The following is a 16,858-nucleotide window of genomic DNA, read 5'->3' as shown; positions in this document are numbered from 1 at the left end:
TTTGTCAAAAAAACAATCATATCTGTTTTTTTTAAACGCATGTAATATCACTTTTTTAATAACCTAATGTTTTTACTCTACAGTTCTGCAGTTTTAAGGGGACATATGGACATTTTAAAATATATTTGCCGAAATTAGTAATGATATTTATATACAGGTTTATTTAAAATAGCAACATTTTATGTAAATTTCACATTAAATATCTAAATTTCTCAGTTTAATTCATGGTGAAAACATGAATGTGCATATTAGTGGAAGTTTGCTGCCATCTACTGGAAAACAAACACTTTTGCTAGTTCTCAATAGTCTGTGCATGAATGCTAGATGCAATTACTTGTTATTTGTGTTTAGGCTGTAATGTGGCGTAGGTGCTATTTTTGTATAGTTTAACTATCATCAGCCTTTTAAAGAAATTAAATAATAATAATATCATGAACATAATGACGGGGTAGAATGGACTGGACATCATATAAAACAACAACAATAAAAATTAAAAAACATCAATGCATTAAAAAAATAAAACAGTACCAGTGTTTCCGCAACTTAGAATGAAAACATGTGGTGCTAAACCTTGATACAAGGGGCACCAAGTAAAATCTTGCCTAGGGCAGCAAATTGGTCAGGGCCGGCCCTGGCGATAGCTGATAGTGATGTTCCACTGCTGCATCCATCTTTGTAGTCAGTGTACAGAATCTGCTTCACTGTCGCTGCACTGTCGTCATCGTGTAAAGCCCGCCTCAACGTTTCTGATTGGTGCCTCGATTTCTAGGGCTTAGAAATGGGTTTGAATGGGCTCTTTGCCAGACTACTTGCAGAGCAAATCTAAATTTGCCGGAAGTTGTCTGGGTTTTCCCAGGCTAGTCAGACGGCACCCCGGTTGGGAAACACTGATTTAGAGGAAAGTGCGGAATACATATTTACATATTCATTTAAATGCCGTTCTTAGCAGGGTGAACAGTGCCGGGATGTTCGTTAACAGTATATCGGTGCAAAGATATTTCCAACTTTGTACCCCTAAGCAAAGAGTGAAAAAGAACTGTAAATATATTGGGTCATTGCATAACACTCGATTACACAAGTGCGAGCATGAGCAGTAAGTTGCTGGCTGCAGTTCACTTAACGGCCACCGGTTTCGCTAATAACAAGAGTTTCTGAATCCTACATATAGCTCCTTTAACATAAAATTTTTTAGCTTTGGTGTCTGGGCTTGTCCAACTGCTTTCCGTCTTGCATCATAAAAGTATAATAATGTGGTAACCTAATTGCTCAAGCCGAGTCCATTGTGAATGAAATGCACCCACACTATGTTCTGGTTCCATCTTTTACAGCAACATTATATAAGTCAACCCCCTGTTGTCCTGAATATTGCAGGAAACCATCAAACTTTAATTAATTTGTCATGTCACTTTATGTTTAATGCATGGATGCATGGGGCACAGTGATGGTGAGTCTGCTCCAGTTCTGTATGCTGTGTGTTCGGGTTCCAGACATTTCTGGTGTTCAGCGCTCTCTGTGGACCGTATGTGCAATGTGGGTTTAACAAGAGTATGGTGTCCACATCCCTCAGAATATCTTTTATTTCTGCTCCAGAGGAATGATGAAAACAATGGTATCCAAACTAGACATCTATAGAGGAAACATATGTATGTATGTGAGGGGGATGGGGAGTGTGAACAGAGAGGAAATACAACGAATGAAGAAGAAAAAAAAGAAAAGAAGCATAAGAGAGGTTAAATCATGCATGAACAACATACCACTGGAGCAACACATACTCTATACAGTTGTGGTCAGAATTATTGGCACCCCTGGTAAATATGATCAAAGATGCCTGTACAAATAAATATGCATTGTTTATCATTTTGATCTTTCATTCAAAAATCAAACTATAATATTTATTGACGTAAAAGAATTGAAAGTGGAAAAAAAAAAAATTCACATTATGAAACAAATGTTTTTCTCCAAAACACGTTGGCCATAATTATTGGCACCCCTAGAAATGGTTATGAGTAAAATATTCTGAAGTATATTTATGTTTACCCATTAATATTTAATTTTTTTAGCACACCAGGCTGACTAGGAACATAAAATTGTCCAGCTACGACTTCTTGATATGAGTAAACACAAAGGCCAAATCCCCTGAATCATTCAACACAATGAGTAAAACCAAAAGAATTTAGTTCTGATGTGCAGCAAAAGATTGTTGAGCTTCACAAAATAGAAAGAAAATAGCTAAAGCATTGGAAATCTCAATTTTCATCATCAGGGCAATAATTAAGAAGTTCCAATCAACTAAATATGTTGCGAATCTGCCTGGAAGAGGACGTGTGTCTATATCGTCCTAATGCACAGCGAGAAGGAGCGTTTGAGTGGCCAAAGACTCTCCAAAGATCACAGCTGGAGAATTGCAGAGATTAGTTGAGTCTTGGGGTCAGAAAGCCAAAAAAAAATCCAACTGCACCTACATCACCACAAGCTGTTTGGGAAGGTTTCAAGGAAAACCCTCCAGCATATTCAGTTGTCAGACACGACTGGAACTTCAAAAAGGGACCTGATTCTGTGGTCAGATGAGTATGGGTTTGGGGCAAACGGGGATAAAAAGTACCTCATGCCCATGGTTAAATACTGCTGGATCTTTAAAGCTACACTGTGTAACTTTTTTTGTCTATTCTTAGCTAAAAACACTTAGTTCTTTCAAAAATATATGTGCTCATTAATGTATATTTACTTCTTTCAAGTAATAAAGTATTCTCGTAAGTTTATAATATGCCAATTGAAAATACATAAGGTAATGGGATCTAACGGTGGTCGCCATGTTGCCCCTCCATCTTGAAAGTACATTAGCCAAAGAGGGACATACCCGTAAATTCAAGCTTCGCCTTTCGCGTTCAAAATTCCCTCCCTCGCGCATGTGCGCGTCAACTTGTTCAGACTTGTCTGGTGCATGTGCAGAGAGTTTTCATCTCAGCAGCGTCCAGTAACAGAGTTATACGGAGTTTTCCTGGCTTGTTTATTCCTCAAAAGTCTGTTTTTCCTTGTGTGGTATTTCTGTGCGTTAATAACTCCGTAAGTAATAATATTTATTGTCATTGTAGATGTGTTTCAGAGTGTGTCATCGCGTAATTCAGTTGATGTCACCTCAGAAGTATTTTTGTGTCAACATACAATAGCGTAATGCTCACCTATTTGAATAATCATTCAGTTATTTTGTTATCAATAATGTTTATTCGTTTATAGAAAATATTTGCTTGTAATGTATGTTGATGGAAATATGTATCAGGTCTGATCGGCATATTAACAATTGTTTTACAGAGCGCACTGCAGTGCTAAAGCTGCACACACTTTGATAACCCGACACCGCTTGTTAGCAGCAGCAGCGGCAGCTCCGCTCCTTTTAATGCAGCTGCATTTAGCGCCTATATATGGTACAATAAGCTCTGGTTTACGGTTACATTATACAAATGTAACTTATAAGTATAGTTATACAGTTCTTAACTGTGTATCTTCTGTCATGTCATTATCATGTATATTTACCATCCTTATTTGTTATCTCACAGAAACCACATTTATGTACATATCCACGCAAACCTGTTTATGCCTGAATAAACATTACTATCATCAAAGTTCACTCTGGATTAGCTGCAGTTCTTTCTAGCCGAATAATTAGGCCAGTTGAGTTCCAACCATCCCACTGCTCACAGAATATCCCACAGGCACCGTGTCGAATGTGGACGAGGTCGAACTGGAAGCCATGTTAATCTTGGACTAAATCGGCCACCGTAGGAGTTGAAGCGAAATCGGAATTGAGAGGAACAGAAACTAAAAGTCACTGGATGGTCATATACCTTTTCACCGCTAGATGGGGGAAAATATCACACAGTGTAGCTTTAATGTTGTGGGCTTATTTTTTTGCTGGAGGTCCTAGACATCTTAGATACATGGTATCATGGATTCTAACAAATACCAACAGATAAAACATTTAAACCTGACCGCCTCTGCTAGAAATCTTATAATGGGCCGTGGTTGGATCTTCCATCAGGACAGTGATCCAAAACAAACATCAAAATCAACACAAAAATGTGTCTGAGCACAAAATACCCCCCCCCCCTCATTTTTAATGTTTATATTTTTGTAAAGATCAAAAGAATAAACAATGCAGATTTATTTCTAGACATCTTTGATCATATTTACTAGGGGTGCCAATAATTTTGACCACAACTGTAGGTTGTGATATTTTTGTATTTCATTTAATATCTGGAAATTGTTTTCACGGTTTAAGATCATATGGTACTTTAGATGCCTAATTAATATCTGTTGTTTGCCTTTAATTTTTTGTCTGTTGTGTTCTTCCCTTAACATCCAGTGTACAGTGTGGGACTGGGACTCGAACGGAAAGCACGATTTCATAGGGGAGTTTCAAGCTACGTTCAAAGAGATGCGATTGGCGATGGATGGAAGACAGGTAACGTTTTAAACGTGTTATAAAAAAATATTTTATCACTTTCACATCCACCACACAGAGAACATCATCTATAAGCCAATCAGCTTTTTAAATCCAATTGGCTTTATTCGAAACAGCTCTCTGAGATATACAGAGTTAAGCTAATGATGAGTAGGATTGAGTAGTTTGGTTCAAAGAGTAATCAGCAAAAGTGAAAGAGAAATGAGGTTCCCATTCAGTCGGTCACGTTCGACGTACGTCGGACGTACCGACGAATTGGGATCACTTCTGAGAGCCCCTATCAGCTTCGAGCTATCTAGAACCGGCCAATGAACAATTGGCGTGCGAGATTTGCATCTCGCGCTCCGCCCCGCGCCGCGGGTATAAACAGGAAGCGAGAGCGAATGCACGCTGTCATTCACTTCGGAGCCACACAGGCGTATGAAGGACTCACTCTCTTCATTCAAGACGAGTATTTTTCGCTGCTATCAGCAAGACTGTCTACAGACACCGGAAAGCCAGAGGAGGACGCGTGTTGGAGAAACGGCACCTTTCAGTGGGATCGCGCTGAACTCATCGAGCTGCCTCTGAGTGCAGAAAAACTGCTGTTATCACAGCAACCTGTTGGTCTGGGTAGAGCGTTTTCCTGCTGAGTACAGGCACGGGCTGCACTAACAATCCCGTGCGCTGTCGCGTTTCCCCCTGAGTGCTTCAGCACAGAGCGTTTTCCTCACAAAAGAGCTTCACGGGTGACGTGCCGTCTTTTTCAAGATGTCTTACCACTCGTGCGTTTCTGGATGCGGTTGTTTCCTGTCCTGACGGCCACGATCCATCTCGCATAAACATGTTGAGACTGTGTCGTGGGTGATCCATGTTCTCCCAGGGGAACGGGATCACGTCGACGCGCTGGTCATCTCACCTTCCGCGTGAGGGTTTGAGTGTTCAGCGCGCCGTGTGCCGTCTGGCTGCCGGGTGACAGCGCGGGTTGCCACGGCAACTCTGCGCGCGTCACTCGGCGCCTCCGATGCGCGGTCGAGACTATGATGCCTCAAACGGGGTTGAGTCCCTTCGCTTGTACCCCGATCTAGTCTCTTTTCTGGTGCACCAGAGGGGGGACTATTTTGGCTGATAAGCCTGGGTGGCCTGAGGATTACAGTGAGGCTTCCCCGCCGCGTACATCTCTGTGGGCCCCTCACTCCTCTATCGCATCGCAAGCATGTTGAGACTGTGTTCGTGGGTGGTCTATGCTCTCTCACGAGAGCATGGCCACGTCGGCGCGCTGTTCGTCTTGCCTTTTTCATAAGGGCTTGAGTGTTCAGCGCGCCGTGTGCCGTCTCACGGCCACGCCCACTGTCTCACGTGTCTGCTGGTAGCTTACAGATGGGATTGCTGGTCCTTGAAAGGGGACCTAGCATTTCATTTGGGGCTCTAGCAGAGGACAGATGTCAATCGCTGCATCGGAGAGAGGGCTGTTATGTGTTGAAAATGAAGATGATGCTGAGATTCCCACCGTAATAGTGGGCGCTCGTGCTGAATCAGATTCATACTTGACAGCCATGCTTTCCCGGATGGCTGAGGCATAGTGCAACGCGTAAATCGCCTTGCCTGCCCCTTGCCTTTTTTCGGATGTGCATTGGAAGGCTTTGGCATTGTGGAACTATTGGTGCCAAAATATGGAACACCAATAGGGCCATAATCTGTATAAAGTTTTCCTCTCTCTCACTACCCTCATCGGTGGGGTGGCAGTGCCACTGGCAGGCCACCTCCGCCCTGCTTAGTGCACAAGGGTAGTTCTGAGCTGAGGTTGAGCTGCGCACAACGCTGGCCCTTGGCTAGACGATGTCCACCCTGGTCCAGAAGCACAATTGACCCGGATTTGGTCTGGAACTGTTCTTCCCCGGAGGAGGGCCGGGTGGAAAACCATTAGTAATTCTGTTCCGCCACTGATGTTAAAAACAGCCAGTGGTACCAAAAAAAAAAAAAAAAAAAGAGCAGTTCCAATACCTCTGGGTCTCAGGAGTTCAGGAATGGCAGCGTGTGACGCTACAGAGCCTCGCCGCTTTCATTCCCCTCCCCACAAGAGGGCGAGAATGGCAGTGTGTGTGACGCTACAAAGCCTCGCCACTCTCATTCCCCTCTTCTCAGCGGTGCGTGGACAACAGTGCGTGACGCTATGCCTCGCCACTCTTGTTCCCCGCTGAGGAAGGAGGTGAGGCAGACCGTGTGCAACGCCACAAAGCCTTGCCACGCTCAGCCCCTCCTTCATTTGGGAGCGCGCTTGGCGGTGGTCGACGCTCCCATGCCTCGCCACCCTCAGACGCCTCTCCCTTCGCCAGCAGGGGGCGCCGGCTGTGGGAACGCACTCAAGCGGCCTCCCCACACTCGCACGCCCCCTCCGCGGACGCCGGTAAGTGTTGCACAGCACACTCAGATCCCACTTCGGGCCGCTCCATGCCGTCCGAGTCGGATCCCTGCATTCCGCGTCGCTGCCCCGCTGCGGGTACGTCTGTGGTTAATCCCCTTGCTCGGTGTCTGGAAGCCTGGCTAGAGCTTCCCAGCCCGTCTCGGGGCCGTACCATCAGACTCGGCTATGCGATTCAGTTCGCCAGGCGTCCCCCTAAGTTTGGGGGCGTTCACTTTCCAGTAGCGAAGGAGAACGCCCCCGTGCTCCGGGCGGAGATCGCAGTCCTACTGGCGAAGGACGCGATGGAGCCGGTCCCTCCAGCCGATATGAGGTCCGGGTTCTACAGCCCGTACTTCATTGTACCCAAGAAAGGCGGCGGGTTATGGCCGGTCTTGGACCTGCGGTTCTTGAACCGGTCCCTTCACAGGCTGCCGTTCAGAATGCTAACGCAGAAGCACATCTTCAGGTGCGTCCGTCCCCAAGATTGGTTTGCAGCGATCGACCTGAAGGACGCGTACTTTCATTCTCGTTTCCCCTCGACCGGCCCTTTCTGCGCTTCGCGTTCGAGGGACGGGTATGTCAGTACCGCGTCTTACCCTTCGGCCTGTCCCTCTCGCCCCGCGTCTTTACGAAGGTTGCGGAGGCGGCCATTGCTCCCATGAGAGAGCATGGTGTTCGCATCCTCAACTACCTCGACGACTGGCTGATTCTTGCCCAGTCGCGAGAGCAGTTGTGCGAACACAGGGACAAGGTGCTCAGTCACCTCAGCCAGTTGGGACTTCGGGTCAACTGGGAGAAGAGCAAACTCTGCCCCACGCAGAGGATCTCTTTTCTCGGTATGGAGATAGACTCGGTCGCCATGACTGCGCGCCTCACCGAGGAGCGCGTCCAGTCGGTGTTGAACTGCCTGAATTCGTTCAAAGGCAGGACAGCGGTTCCACTGAAACATTTTCAGAGGCTCCTGGGGCATATGGCATCCGCAGCTGCAGTAACGGCGCTCGGATTGCTTCATATGAGACCGCTTCAACGCTGGCTACTCGATCGAGTCCCGAGATGGGCGTGGCACAGCGGTTCCCTCCGCGTCCAAGTGACTCCGAGGTGCCGCCAAACCTTCGGCCCGTGGTCGGACCCCTTGTTTCTCCAGGCGGGAATCCCCCTAGAACAAGTGTCCAGGCACTCCGTTGTCTCCACGGATGCCTCATCCACGGGTTGGGGTGCCACGTACAACGGGCTTGCAGCTTCGGGCCTGTGGACGGGGCCTCAGCTGCAATGGCATATCAATTGCCTCGAGTTGTTAGCAGTTCGTCTTGCACTCAGCCGCTTCAAAGTGCCGCTCAGAGGCAAGCGCGTTCTGGTCCGGACGGACAACACTGCGGCCGTAGCGTACATCAACAAACAGGGTGGTCTACGCTCCCGTCGCATGTCGCAACTCGCCCGCCATCTCCTCTTATGGAGTCAGAAGCATCTGAGGTCGCTTCGTGCTATTCACATTCCGGGCCTGCTCAATCGTGCGGCCGACGAGCTGTCACGTCAGCAGGTACTTCCGCGAGAATGGCGACTCCATCCCCAGGCGGTCCAGCTAATCTGGAGTCGTTTCGGGGCCGCACAGGTAGACCTGTTTGCCTCCCCAGAGACGACCCACTGTCAGTGGTTTTATTCCTTGACCGAGGGGACCCTCTGGTCGGATGCCCTGGCCCACAGCTGGCCCCGGGAAGAACGCAAGTATGCGTTTCCCCCAGAGAGCCTTCTTGCGCAGACACTGTGCAAAGTCAGGGAGGACGAGGAGCAGGTCCTGTTGGTCGCTCCGTATTGGCCCAACCGGTCTTGGTTCCTGGAACTAGTGCTCCTTGCGACAGCACCTCCCTGGCCCATTCCTCTGAGGCAGGACCTCCTGACTCAGAGACGGGGCACCCTGGCACCCGCGTCCAGACCTCTGGAAACTCCATGTCTGGTCCCTGGACGGGACGCGGAGGTTCTAGGTGACCTACCGCAAGCGGTAGTTGACACCATCACTTCCGCTAGAGCCCGCTCTACGAGGCGCCTCTATGCGTTGAAGTGGAACCTGTTCGTCGATTGGTGCTCTTCTCGCCGAGAAGACCCCCGAAGATGTTCGATCGCATCTGTGCTTACCTTTCTACAGGATGGGTTGGAGCGAAGGCTGTCTCCCTCCACCCTCAAGGTCTATGTCGCCGCTATCGCCGCTAATCATGAGCTCGTAGATGGGAAATCTCTAGGTAAGCACGATCTGATCGTCAGGTTCCTTAGGGGAGCGAGGAGATTAAATCCGCCTCGTCCTCCCTCTATACCCTCTTGGGACTTAGCTCTGGTGCTTACTGCACTACAGAGAGAACCCTTTTGAGCCTCTGCAGTCAGCTGAGTTAAAAATCCTGTCGTTAAAGACTATACTCCTGATTGCGTTGGCCTCCATCAAGAGGGTAGGGGACCTGCAGGCATTTTCGGTCGACGAATCGTGCCTGGAATTCGGGCCCGGTAACTCTCATGTGATCATGAGACCCCGGCCTGGATACGTGCCCAAGGTTCCCGCTACTCCCTTCCGGGACCAAGTGGTGAGCCTGCAAGCGCTGCCTTCGGAGGAGGCAGACCCAGCCCTAGCTTTTCTCTGTCCCGTCCGTGCTCTCCGGACTTACGTGGACAGAACGCAAAGCTTCAGGACCTCAGAGCAGCTCTTCGTCTGTTACGGAGGACAGCAGAAGGGAAAGGCTGTCTCCAAGCAGAGGATGGCCCACTGGATAGTGGATGCCATCGTCTTGGCTTATCAGTCCCAAGACGTGCCCTGCCCGCTCGGGTTAAGAGCCCACTCCACTAGGGGTGTTGCCTCTTCCTGGGCGCTGGCTCGTGGCGCCTCGCTGACAGATATTGTAGAGCTGCGGGCTGGGCGACACCTAACACGTTCGCTAGATTCTATAGCCTCCGTGTAGAGCCGGTTTCTTCCTGTGTGCTCACTTCCCATAGTCAGTAACACCGAAGTGCCCGTTCTAGTGTCGGCTTGCTGCGCCATTCCCTCCCCTATGGTAGACGGATGCGTGCGCTTATTCTGCTCCAGTCGAGTTCCCCGGATCGGCGAACCCTGTTGAGTCCTCCGCAACCCGCGGCAGTCAGACGTGGCGGAGCGTTCGACGCCAGGTCTAACACTCGTATGCATTAGTGGAACTTGTGTTAGGCTGGGTTCCGTATGTAGTGACCCCCACGGCGGTCCCATATGTGTATTCTTCCACGGTACGGCTCCCTACGGCGAGCCCGTGTCTTTCCCTCGGCAGAGTTCCTCTGCCGTCCCAGGTACGTGTTGTTCCCCCTCCACGAATTGGCCGGGGCCACCCCTGGGACTTCCGTATGTTGTGCTGCCCACGGCCAGCCCATACGTGTATTCTCCACATGTTAACTCCCTCCGGGCATGATGTGGCTTCCGCAGCTGCCTTCACAGGCACGCTTTCCCAGCATTATCCAATACAGTCAGCTGAGTGGGTCTTGCGGAACAGCAGCTTTGACTCTCCCTGCGTGAACCTACCCGCCCGCATCAGATCGGGGTCTGTGGGGCTCATCGCTGGGCGCTGGAAGTGGTAGTAACTATGGCGTTTTCCATAGGGGATCCCAATTCGTCGGTACGTCCGACGTACGTCGAACGTGACCGACTGAATGGGAACGTCTCGGTTACGTATGGTAACCCTCGTTCCCTGAAGGAGGGAACGGAGACGTACGTCCCGTCGCCACAGTTGCTGTACCATCACTGCAGGTCGAGCCACTACGTGTGGCTCCTCAGTGAAAAACAGCGTGCATTCGCTCTCGCTTCCTGTTTATACCCGCGGCGCGGGGCGGAGCGCGAGATGCAAATCTCGCACGCCAATTGTTCATTGGCCGGTTCTAGATAGCTCGAAGCTGATAGGGGCTCTCAGAAGTGATCCCAATTCGTCGGTACGTCCGACGTACGTCTCCGTTCCCTCCTTCAGGGAACGAGGGTTACCATACGTAACCGAGACGTTTCATGAGGAGATCTTCATGTGGATCATAGTGGGTTTAGTTTCTTCTACACTTTACCTCAAGTGTCCCTGAACTGAACTGCTGGATAGATGGATAGATAGACAGACAGACATACAGATAGACAGACAGGCATACTAAAAGGCAGGCATACAGACATGCAGATATATAGACAGACAGGCAAACAGGCAGGCAGACAGACACACAGATGCAGGCAGACAGGCATACATTCAGTGCACAGCATAAATGAGTACACCCCCTCTGAAACATAAAAAATTCAGCAATTACTCCTTACTTAGAAGACTTGTTAGAGTTCTTTAGAGATATAGGCTGCGTCCCAATTCGCCTACTTATACTACGTCCTAAAAGTATGTACTCTTTTTGTGAAGAAAAAGTACATACTTTTGAGTGTGTAGCAGAAGAGTATGCAAGCTTTGGGACATACTACTTCATCATCTTTAACAGACTCTGTTACGTGCGTCCCGTCACCGTTTAAACTGCCCTGTCAATCATCATCACAGTTCAAATCCCCCACTTTCAATTTAATTTCCTACCGTATCGGAGAGAAATGTAGTCGCTCGTTGATCTGCCTTTCGTGGGTCTTTAATGCAGAGACTCCTCTCAAGTGTTAGCAAAGTTAATGGCCAAACGCATCATTACAAAAGTTCTCAATGCTGCTGAAGGAGAAATATAATGTGGATAATATTGAATAAATATATTTTCGTCCGGTTAAATACTGATAATTGCTCACTCAAACCACTTTATCTAATCCTCTCCACTTAACCGTCAGACTCGCGTAACCGTCATGTTTGTAGTTTTTAAACACTTTTTATCCGCGTTTGTAGTTCTAATCGAATCCTCGTCCATCTCGCAATGGGTTGTGGGCAATATCAGCCGTTAGAGTGCGCATCGATCTGCACTTCGGATTCTGACCGGAAATAGTAAACCATCCGGGAATCTTTGGAATACTTTTTTCAACATACTAAGATTTGGGACATACTAATTATTTTTTCGAATACTATTTAGTACGGATAGTATGCGAATTGGGACGCAGCAATAGTGTTTCAGGAAGTCTGCTTGACTAATAACCAAAGAAGCATGTTAAAATTATTCAGGAAAATAAGATTCTTATCAAAAGATAAGATCTTTTTATCTTCTCTTTTTCATCTTATGTGTTGCAAAAATGAGTACACCCTCCTCAAAGTTACTAAATAAAACTAAAAAAAATTTTTTCTGGTGTAAGTTTAAGGCAATTTTTGATCAACAGGTAAGTATTTTGAACCAAAACATTTAAATAGAAGTAATTTCTTGACCATTAAAAGTGTTACATAGCCCACTGAATCATTCTCAGACTTAATGCTGACAACAATTGATCCACTTGGGAGAGAACTGTCAGGAGACCCATTTCTTAGCACAAAAGAAGACCGTGGTACAAGAGGATTACCAAATCATTGTTTTAGGTGTGAAAATATAGCAAAAGTAACAGAAATTAAAAAACAATGGACTTGTGACAAGGCCACTGAAACAATCAGACCTTCATTGTAAGCTTTCATTAAGTGATGAGTGATTTTTTTATTTTTTTTTACTAGGCAAAGAGTAAGAGAGAGTGTTTATCTCACAGAGTAAGATGCTGCCTGCAGAAGTGACAAGCATGGTTGTTGTCCACACTGGAACTACCTACTGTAGCCAAAGCACAATAACATCAATTAGCCTTTTCCCAAGGACCATATTTACAAAATATACTCTTCTGGGAATCCATACTTTGGTCTCATGAGACCAAGCCAATCATTTTGGATCTAACCGCATCTAAAATGTTCTGATGTTGCTAGAGGAGGAGTACAGTGAAAAGTGCCTGGTTCCCACAGTGAACTTTAGTGATAGTAAAGCTCTTATATAGGGATGTATGAGTGCTGAAGGTGTGAGAGAGTTGTGCTTTATCAATGTTGTCATGAATTCACACACCACTGTGTGATGTAATACAAAAACTTTAAACCGAAGATGCTACCCTCTCCTCATTCTCTGCGTTGTTGGGTATTTTTTCAACATGGCAATGACGATATGCATTCTCCCAAGGTGAAAACCCTTCTGTGGACATGTATTTAACCCAGTCGCAACACTCTTAAGCATCTGTGGGGATTCTGTAGAACACTCCCCATTAAAGGGTAACTTAAGTGATTTAGCATTAGGCTTTGTATCAGTAGAAACCCGGTAGTATATTCAAATTATGGTACCCCCCCCCCACCCCCACCCCCATATCCCCCTGAGGCGAGAGAATTATGCATTTTATTTCTGGAAAAATTCTTCAGATGACGCAAATATCGTCATTTGCGATGCAGAGCAAAGTGAGTGTTTCAACTTTTCAATGAATTCCTGTTATAGTTTAGCTTCCATATGCGATCTGAAAACGTGCCAGACTGGCACTTACTTCAGCTCTGCTCAGCTCTTCGTGATGAATGAAATCTGACACTGCTGCGTCTGTGCCGTGACTTTCGTTTGGCTCAATCACACTTTATTGAAAAGACACGTTCAGTTTTTAATTGTAGTGTTTATTCTCTAACTGAACGAAATGATTGTGTTACTATGAAGATCAAAACAATGGTGTATGGAGTGGCCTCGTAGGGCAGTGAAGCAAGTGCATTCTGGGAGTTGTTGTCTTTTATCAACATGAGACAAATACATTTTCTGTCTTTTCTCAGTCTAGAAGGCACCAAATTCAAAAATTATTTCACATTTCTACTACATAAATGACCCCGTTTAAATACAAAGCTTAATGCTAAATCACTGAAGTAACCCTTTAAAGATCAGGGCCCGTATTTATCAAGCTTCTCAAAGGGCCATTTTAGTCTTAAGTGCTAAGAATTTATGAAATTTACTCCTACTTTCAAACTTAAAGGGTTACTTCAGTGATTTAGCATTAAGCTTTGTATTTAAACTGGGTCATTTATGCAGTCGAAATGTGAAATTATTTTTGAATTTGGTGCTTTCTAGACTGAGAAAAGACAGAAAATGTATTTTTGTCTCACTTGCTTCGCTGCCCTACGAGGCCACTCCGTACCCCGTCATTTTGATCTTCATAGTAATACAATCATTTCGTTCAGTTAGAGAATAAACACTAAACACTACTTAAACACTGTCTTTTCAATAAAGTGTGAGTGAGCCGAACGAAAGTCACGGCACAGACGCAGCAGGATCAGATTTAATTCATCACGAAGAGGTGAGCAGAACTGAGGTAACGTTAAGCGCCAGTCTGGCACATTTTCAGATCGCATATGGAAGCTAAACTATCACAGGAATTAATTGAAAAGTTGAAACACTCTCTTTACTCAGCACCGCACGCTGAGTATCCGTGATGATCCATTATGATTGTCCGTGCGGCCGTCTGTGTCTTACATTCTGTGTGTGAGATCTCTCCCCTATGGGCGGGTTTATAACATGCGGAACAGCTCCATCTAGTGGCTGTAGTCTTTAGCCTCTGGCCAAAAAATCCTCCGATGGCGCAAAATGACGATATTTGCGTCATCGGAGGATTTTTTTTCCAGAAATAAAATGCATAATTCTCTCGTCTCAGGGGGGAAAGTACCATAATTCAAATATACTATGGGGTTTCTACTGATACAAAGCCTAATGCTAAATCACTGAAGTTACCCTTTAAGTATAAAAGCAAGTTATCAAACTTCTTAAAGCTAAGAATCACTCTTACTCTCCCAGTTATTTAAGACCGCTCGAGAGGTCTCTAAAGTGGTTAGGAGTTGCCAGTAGGGGCTTGTGATGGCACAGAGGAGATAGAGACGTGCGCAAATATTTTTTGAAGAGGAAGAATGATTCTGAAATGTTTGACAATGAGTAGTTAATCAAACGGTATCGTTTGGACAGAGCAGGCATCATCTTTGTCAGTGCTGGATAATGTTGGGCTGAACTTGCCTTTTATAAAATTCCGCTGTTCAACTAATTCAGCAAGCAGTAGCGCTTCTTCCTCCGGTTTTCTTTTGGAATCCATGGTGCCTGATTATATAAAAAAAAATCTAGGCTATATAAAGGCAGGTCAGTTAACAGCTTATCAGTTTAAATGTTTTTATCAAAACATGGTGGAAAACGTGTTTATCTTTCTTTTCAAATGTGTATATTATAATGTATTGTCTTGAAAATTCTTTATTGTCAAATGTGTGTTGAATGTAAACTCCTCTTAGGAATTTCACCATTCAATGTGAGATTATCTGAGAATATTCTGAAATGAGGACATCTATTCAGTGATTGGTTCATCCCTATGACATCATCCAAAATCCCGTTTGTGGCACAGAAAAGTGTTGTGAATCAACTCTAAGACTGACACTTAAGATTTAGTCCTACACTTCACTTAAAGTATGACTGAGATACTTGATAACTAACTTTTAAGCGCAGCTTTGAGCCAAGAATGTTTTTACTCTTAAGTCAATTCTTAGCAGTGTTATTGTGGGTAATTCTCAGATGCTTGATAAATACGGGCCCAGGGCATTTAAGGAGGTCATCATCCAGGAGTTAAACAGGACAGATGTGACAATTTATCATGTACTTGTACTCTCCATGCCAAGAAGCAATCAGAGCAGATATTTAAAATGATGGAGGACATACTAAGTACTAGAATATTATACATTTGTTGAATGAAATCTAGGGTGTACTCATTTCTGCAATCCTTCATTTAAACAAATGGGCTAATTTACTTATTTTACGGATATTAATGACATATATTTCTCTGGTTTTATTAAGTATATGTTTAATACATTTCAATTTTGTCATCTTTCCATGAATTGTATTCGTGATCATTAAGAAAATACATATTGTTTTTGTTCAGAGGGGTGTACTCATTTATGCTGTGCACTGTACATACATGCATGCAGACAGGCATACATACAGATGGAGAATTGCACAGATTAGTTGAGTCATAAGACGCTCTCTAGAGAGCCTAAAAAAATCAAAACCGCACCTACATCACCACAAGTTGTTTGGGGTTTCCAGGTAAAATCCTCTTCTCTCATCCAAAAACAAACTCCAACATATTCAGTTGTCAGACACGACTGAAACTTCAAAAGGGACCTGGTTCTGTGGTCAGATGAAAAAAAAGAAGAAGAGTTTTTTTGGCAGCAAACCCATCAGATGGGTTTGGTGCAAGCAGGGATAAAAAGTACCACATGTCCACGGTTAAATATACGCAGACAGACTGACTAACTGAATGACTTTGAAACCAATTCCTTTAAAGAAGGAGCTGACACATACCAAAAACATAATTAAACTCAAAATGACTGGCTGCAAACGAACATCGTGCTCTAATGGAATTTTCAGTGGATTAAGTGCATAATTAGAATAAATTTAAACCTTAATAAGAACTGATGGAATGACTTTGAAATGCTATTCTGTAAGTCTGTGGCAAAAGAGCATGTTGCTTTACACTTGAAATGTCTCGTAAACACAAAAAAATATCACATTACAGTTCATAGCCCTGCACCTGTTAGATCTCTAATTGTCCATTAAGTCATTCTGGAGTTAGCGCTTTATTGCATTTCAAGACCACTATGCTATGAAAGACCACAATGTAGAAAGTGGCACCAAACTGAATAATTGCCATTTTTAAGGTTGAAAATTCACACAAAAAGAAATGCATCCTCCTTAATAATCAATAATGATGTTGGTCTTTGTAAGGTGTTAGAGTTTTTAGTTCAGCACAGTCTACAATGTGCGGCTTGTTCTAAAAATGGCTCCATGATTAACCATTACTGCTAAAAACTTTATCAAGACAGCATCTCTTTCTGATTTTGAAAACAATAAGCCATTGTGTTTTAAGCTGTCAGTTAATTGTAACTCTGCTAAAATGCACAGCTACAGCTGGATGACACTTCGTTCTCTTGTGAAGTCCTGAGCGCTCTGGGCTGGTATCTCAATACCGCAGGCATCAGTACCAGACTCTGCTAATTATTTTAGAACATCGCTTCCAGGCTAGACATCATTCCTCATTATTATGACTAAAAATGTTGTTTTCTGAGTCTATTGTC

At 45.1% G+C, this 16,858-nt stretch overlaps 1 protein-coding gene across 1 annotated transcript in view; it reads left to right on the top strand.

The window, feature by feature from the left end:
• Positions 1 to 16,858, top strand: part of cpne4a (copine IVa) — a 102,465-nt gene that overhangs the window by 65,687 nt on the left and 19,920 nt on the right. The window contains exon 7 of the mRNA XM_079836117.1: positions 4,361 to 4,459. Coding sequence (XP_079692243.1) covers positions 4,361 to 4,459 — 99 coding nt within the window. The remainder of the gene's footprint in view (positions 1 to 4,360; positions 4,460 to 16,858) is intronic.

Source organism: Gobio gobio (genome assembly GCF_949357685.1).
Source record: "Gobio gobio genome assembly, chromosome: 15".
Classification (NCBI taxonomy): domain Eukaryota; kingdom Metazoa; phylum Chordata; class Actinopteri; order Cypriniformes; family Gobionidae; genus Gobio; species Gobio gobio.
Note: the sequence above shows the minus strand (reverse complement) of the source record. Positions and strands in the feature narration are given on the sequence as shown.